At 29.2% G+C, this 7,176-nt stretch overlaps 1 protein-coding gene across 1 annotated transcript; it reads right to left on the reverse strand.

The window, feature by feature from the left end:
• Positions 1 to 6,405: 6,405 nt before the first annotated feature.
• Positions 6,406 to 6,687, reverse strand: LOC125848330 (small polypeptide DEVIL 4). Its single transcript, XM_049528181.1, has one exon. The coding sequence runs from the start codon at positions 6,579 to 6,581 to the stop codon at positions 6,429 to 6,431; it is 153 nt and encodes a 50-aa protein (XP_049384138.1). The 5' UTR covers positions 6,582 to 6,687; the 3' UTR covers positions 6,406 to 6,428.
• Positions 6,688 to 7,176: the final 489 nt, after the last annotated feature.

The following is a 7,176-nucleotide window of genomic DNA, read 5'->3' on the forward strand; positions in this document are numbered from 1 at the left end:
ATGAAGAGAAGGTAGACAAGGACTTGACAGTGGTCTTTTTGTATAGATGCTTTAATTTAATTTTTTGTTTGTAAGTGGCGACAGTAGTAAATTGACCCACGCAAAAGGAAAACGTAAAGAATGAAATAATTAATTTTATGAAAAGAGAGTTGAAAGGAATATGACTATATGGTTGATTAATGCTCCCACCGACCGTCCATTTTACGTAACACCATTTGACTTGATATCGATGTTTAAGAAATTTTTTTTAAAAAAATTTGTGGTCTAAAATAATCTGAGATATTTGTGTGATTGAAAAATCAATTCATTAAGGATAAAAAAGATATTTTAAATTTATATTATTTCTAATATATTAAAATGACATTTTTTTTAATGGACTAAAAAAAGATTGTTACATAAAATAAGACGGAGGAAGATGTTGCTCTTTCTGGACGGCAAAATTATTGTGTAGATACATTTGGAAATGAGAAAGCTTTATTTATTTGTTTATTGTTGACGCGTTTAGTGATGAATGCAAATATGTAATTGGTAAATTATTGTTAGGATATTCATGAAGTGATGATACATTCTAAGCATCTCATGATATTTATTAAAATTGATTGAGAATGATCGATTCCGTAAAGGATGACATCAATATTTGATAAATTACTTAAATTGCAATTTTGTGAGATCGTCAATAATCAACCGAGCACATCAAACATGTTTTCAATCTGAAAAGACGTTATCTTATGACAAGATAACTAAAAAATCATTTTAAAATAATGTATATTTCATTAATAATTTTAGAAAAAAAGGATTGGAGAATACTTGTGTTCATGAACATACGGTGTTGGGACAGAGAAATATTGATGAATACAATAACAGGAAAAAATAACTACTCTTTCTATCTCAATCTATACAACATAATTTTTAAGAATCTTATCTTAAAATTATCAGAAATAACTTAACTTTTAACGCATAAAATAAAAATGAATTAAGTTTTGATCATTTCTTATTCAACTCATTTTCAATTTTTCCAAATTTGATCCAATCCGTCCATTCACCACCTCTTGTATGAATGCATTGCTGATTTTTACTACTAAAGAATTCAAAACGTACAACAAGTGAATAAATTCTATTGTTACAAGTTATACAATTATAGCAAGTTAGTATTCTCTTCCTTCTTTTTTTCTTTTGGGACCAAGACATATAAGGACACATTGATTTTGACCAATCTCTGATTAATAAAATAGAGTACAAATTACACGTGCAAAAGGCCACTTTAGATTCCATGACCACAGACATGTACAATGTATATGATCCACTCTATCGTAATTTATATGATATTTTTCATTAATTTCAAACTTTATATCAAGTTTCTACGGACATATTTTATAATGATCATAAAAATGTCTAGGGCTACTAGTCACCTACTACAGGAAAATTAATCTAGATGCTTTTGGTATGCATCAAATCTTTCTCAAACATGTATTCCAGTCAAACACGATAGTATAAAGTGAAAATTGATGGAACGAACATTAAATTTGATTTATTCACCTCTAGAGCTTTAATTGAGTGTGTTTGGACAAAAGAAAAAGTAATTAACTGCTTGTTTGTTAGTTGTGGCAAAACGTAATTTATAGTATACAACAATTTAAAAAGGATATATAGGGAGATTAATATACCTTCAATATAAGTTTAACATGAGTGTGAATGATGTTATTTCCCTATCACTATATTTGAGTGTTAATTAATTAATGACAATAGCTTAATTATCGCAAAATAATTAGTATATATTTTTAGTAGCAATTAACACTCTTTTGTAAATGGCTCTAAAACCTATAACGATATTGAATTTAATGGCAAATAACTAATATCAGTAAAGACTTTAGCAGTACTCTTTATTAATATGTAGACTTATTGCCTCTAAAAATTATTTTTGTTATAGTGTGCGATAAACTAAGCACGTGACCGACTTATTTTTAGTTGTGTTAATCGGTAATGCTTTCATTAATTATTATATAAGAGAATCACATGTCTCTTTCTCTACCTTTGATATATAGAAACTGCTTCAACAATAACAACAAAACATCTAGTGTAATTTCCTCTAGAGTTTGAATAGAGTGGTATATATTATATACGATTATTTATATCTATTATGAAGATAGAAAAGAATCCATGTCCGAAACAATTAGAAGACAACGGATATATAACGAGTAATGCTAAAATTGAAGAGTAAGATAACAGATATATTAGTGGAATATAGAAGGAAGACTATGGATCCAAATATGTCTATGAACAAGTTATTTGTTTTTGAAGGATCTCTTTCTTTTATATCAAAAGCTCTCGAAAGAGATGCGAATGGAATTGTATCGCTTAGATCAGTTCTTTTTTATATGGATGAACCTACTATTTAATAAATAAAATCCTTCTAGTTCCGAAGCAAAAAAAAAAAAAAAAAACAATAATATAGTAGCTATAGAAAATAAGGGAATTAGAGAATGCTCGACTACCTACTAATATTCTACCCAATATTCGTGACAAACATGTCTTCGGATTTGGCTCATCTCCATTACACTTTCTCTCAATTTTCTCAAATATACATTTAGATGAATAACACTTGGCTAATATAATTTTTTAAGGTCAAGATTAAATTAATTTAACAAGCATCTTAACTAGGATTAAAATACTAAATTTGGAAACCATTTTTTAATTATAGTATGCAATATCAGAGGGTGTTTGGATTGATTTAAAAGTTGATCAAACCTACTTTTAGTCAGCTTTTGATTTCTGAAAGTGTTTGACGAATATAAAAATAACTTAAAATAAGTCAAAAAAACAACTTAAATTAAGTTAGGAATTGTTCGACAAGATTAAAAATAACTTAAAATAAGTTAAAAACCAAAAGTAGGTCTCCCCCTATTTATTTATTTATTTAACTAAAAGTTATTTAAATTTGACTTTTTATTTTTTATTTAAAAGCTATTTTTTTAACCCGATCCAAACGGGCTCTCAATCTTCTCACATATTTTGATACTCATTAATTTCAATTTATAAATTTCATCAGTAAACTTTCCTACACCCCCACCCCCTCCCTAAACCAGTATAAATAAGAAAAACGTTTTGCGATCATAAATTTTAGGAAATTGATTTTAAAATTAGTCTGGAAATTGAATTGAAGAAAACATATGAGGGAAGTAACTCTTGAAAATGAAATAATAGTTCTAATTTTTAATTGACTTATAAAAGTAAACAAGAGTATTGAAATTATCCGTGACAGTATTTACATTCATTCTCTTCCATTTAATTTAATTTAGCTGAGATGGAGAATATATGAAAGAAAGAAAAAAAAGGAAGGAAAGTACCGTGATAGTAAATATAAATTCGATGCTATTAAATAGTTAATTTTTTTTAACATATTAACAAATTTGAACTTGTTTTATCGATGTAAAATTTACAAATTGGAATTAATGAGTATCAAAATATGTGGGGAGATTGATATTGCATATTATAATTAAAAAGTGGTTTGCAAATTTAATATTTTAATCATAGTTAGGATGCTTGTTAAATTAATCTAATCTTGACCTTTAAAAATTATATTAGACAAGTGTCACTCATCTAAATATGTACTTGAGGAAATGGAGAGGAGCCGAATCCCATATCTTCCTATCATGCATGTTCTCAATAAGTTGCATGTATATGTGCTATGTTCTGTCCGAAATCTTTGTGCTCTACCTCTACATTTTTTTATAACCACTATAGTCAACCTCTCACACCTCTTCATTTAAATATCTATGCATCTTCTCTTCACATTTCAATGTCGCCTTCCTCATATCTTGTCGACCATGGAGCTAGCCACTCCCACCTTAACGAGAACACTAATTACTAACTGTTTTCTGAATAGGATAAAAGTTAATTAGCACTCAACATACGTTGGTGTTATATTTAACTAGTACTTGATATAATTGGGAAACCAAGAAACTAATTAAATAGACGAGATAAGATATGTTGGAGCGTAAGGCAATCTAAGTTATATTATTTGTTAAAAAATTAGATGGAATGGAAAGAATAGTTTTTAATTAGACAAGCATGAAGGTATTTTGCCATAAGCATAGTTTGATAACTAATTTTAGGCCAAACACAGATACAATCCCTTTAACTTGTCCGTATTTTTCATTTTGACACTTTATCTTAGCCTTGTTCCATTTTAACCCTTAAACTCCATTTTTTATGTACCATTTTAACACGAAATACTATTTTAATGATTTCTTTATTTTTATATATATTCTTCAATTGCAACTTCTTATTTTAAATCGACATGTGTCAATTAATTTTAGTTTAAAAAATTAAAAATTAACAAAAAATAATTCTTTTTAAAAAATAATAATTTCTTCTAAGAGTGTTATGTATTTTTGTGTGAAAAATAACCGATGAAATTGTGTTGGTTTTCTTTCTTAAAAATCACCGACAACCTAACAAAATCAGTCGAGTTTTAACATTTTTTGGTAGTGTTATTAGCAATGAACAGAAGTCTTTTTTTACTCGTATTGAAGATGGGTTTTTGTTATTCGTATTGATTTATATTAAAAATTAAAAGTGAGTATTTCCGTTAAATTTGGATAGCCTAGATGATAAGAAAAAATAAATAAGTAGTGTTATTTAATTTAATTGAATGTTTAAGAAAGAAAATCAAAGAACTTTCGTCAATTTATTTTCATATAAAAATACAGAGAAATCTCAAAAAAGAATATTATTGTTTGAAAATTTTTATGTTCATTCGCAAATGTTTAATTTTCTTACGAAAATTAACAGGCACACGTTTATTTTTTTAAAATAAGAAATTGCAATTGAAGAACATAAATAAAAAAAATCATAAAAAATAGTATTAGTGTTTAAATGGTACAAGAAAATGGAGTTTAAGGGTTAAAATAGAATAAGGCTAAGTTGCAGTGCCAAAATGAAAAATGAGAGCAAGTTTGAGGGGTTGCGTATGTGTTTGGCCTTAATTTTAATGGTAGAAATGGAAATATGAATAAGGAGTTTAAGGGTTAAAATAGAATAAGGCTAAGTTGGAGTGCCATTGTGAGTTCGAGTCACCAATTGAGCAAATGGGGTGGGAGGGTAAAAAAAAAAAAAAAAAAGTCCAATAAGAAAGACAAAAAATATATAGTAGCTAGCCAGGACATTTTGGTGTCATTTCACTTGGGAACAAACGCACATGCATCCTCCAATAATTCTTATCCTTTTTCGCACACAAGTCCAACCATACCGTGTAGAATATAATTTGTAGCTACCAAAAATATATCCATCATTAACAAATATTTTCAATAATATTACAACTTATTATCTCCCCTCTTTCTTTATACTTTTTTCATTCTTAAACCATCAACAAAAGAACCATATATATATATGCCTCTATTTGTAATATTTTACTTAGTAACTTTCTCTATAAATTATTAGTGTTTGGCTCAAATTAAGAATATGGGTGCTTAAGCAATAATTATAATCATTCAACTCATTTTTATCATTTGAATTATTCTAATATAATACTAATATTATTCTAATTCTGAGCTTGACTCTTACATTCAGAATTTGTCTCTCCCGGACATAAATATACATATTAATAAAGAGTAATAAAATATTTGCTAGTATTAATTAGTTAATTGTCGTTGGAGGCAATGTCGCTATAAGCTTTAGGACATTTACAAAGAGTGTTAATTGCCTCTAAAAAAACATACTCAGCAGTCAGCGACAATTAAACTATTGTCGTTAAAGATCATTTTTGGTGTTAGCGAAAAACGTCTTCCCATTCGAAAGAAGATAAAAAGGGAAAGCAAAAGGCAGTAACTACTTGCCCAAATTTGTTCTTGTAGAATCAATTCAGAGAAGAAAGATATTGTAGGGGTAGATTTGAAAAGAAATTAGAGTATTATAGTGCGTAGATGATTAAACTGAGCTTCAATATATTGTAAACACTAATCATGGAATATTGGAATTAATTCTAACATTTAAGGTAACTAAATATTTCTCTTTTCTATTTACAATTGGAAACAAAATCGTAAACAGCCGTTTTCGAGCTTGAAGGTCTATATAACTTGAACTTTCTCTTCTCATCTCTCCTAAACTCGGGATTTAATTTCGAATCGATGGAACTCTTTGTCATTCTTCTAATAGACCTTGCAATGTTTTCTTGTTATCTGTTATATTTTCTTCAATGTCGTCCTTCTTCTTTGTACTTGGATTTGCTGTACTTGAGCCAAGGATCTTTCGGAAACATCCTCTCTATCTTCTCGAGAGTAGTGGTAAGTTTTGCGTACCTTCTACCCTCCCCAGACCCAACGTTGTTGTTGTTGGAACTCTTTGTCATTCTTGGATTGAATTGGACTCCGGCCTTGGCCCTTTTGCTAGATTTTTCATCATTGTGGCTCAATTATTTCTATTTGGGATTATCAATCATGCCAACAAAGAAGCATGACTACACATCTTCTCATTATGTAAAGCCTCCCTCTTTGCTCCTTAAGAAACTTTCCAAGTCTTCTACTTGACATTTTCTTCTTTGAGCTCTCATCATGACTTGCACCACCAACATTGTTCATCTTCATTTCTATTGCCAATTTAATTCTTTGAAATCAAGGTATAGTGTGTTGTGTGAGACTGAGCAAAGTAGTAGAAGAATTAATGAAGTTGGATTTGAAGTGGGAAAAGGAGAAGGTATTTTCTTATATAGAGGATGAGTAATGTGTGTGGTCCAAATTAAAGCATGCAATATTTAACAAAAAGAAAGGACATTACCAAGAAACAGGGCCCCCCTCTCCCCGCCCCCCCCACCCGCCCACACGCCCCAATACACTTGGAATCTAACCTCTGCCCATCTCTAGTCTCTACCTTCTCAATCACATGCCACGTCACTCTCTTTTTAAAGATTTTTTGTCAAATGAGGTTTTGAAAAGATAATTCAAAAAAAGAATGATTATTCTAGCTTTATAATGTCTAAAAATATCGTACCAATCCAATGTGGGATTCCATCCCATTCCTCAACAATTTTTTCTTCATGGAAATTAATTATAATCCTACATAATTTTTCTTCAAAATAATTGCAAAGACCTCCATAGAGGTTTTGCTTTTATGATTTTCGTTTGTGCTCTCTCATCAACATTATATTTTGTGGGCATCATCCACCGGGATAAGTAATGACTT

The sequence above is a fragment of the Solanum stenotomum genome, chromosome 12 (genome assembly GCF_019186545.1).
Source record: "Solanum stenotomum isolate F172 chromosome 12, ASM1918654v1, whole genome shotgun sequence".
NCBI lineage: Eukaryota > Viridiplantae > Streptophyta > Magnoliopsida > Solanales > Solanaceae > Solanum > Solanum stenotomum.

Coding starts and splice junctions, on each gene's coding strand:
- LOC125848330 (XM_049528181.1), bottom strand. CDS start 6,581: ATGAAGATGAACAATGTTGGTGGTGCAAGTCATGATGAGAGCTCAAAG.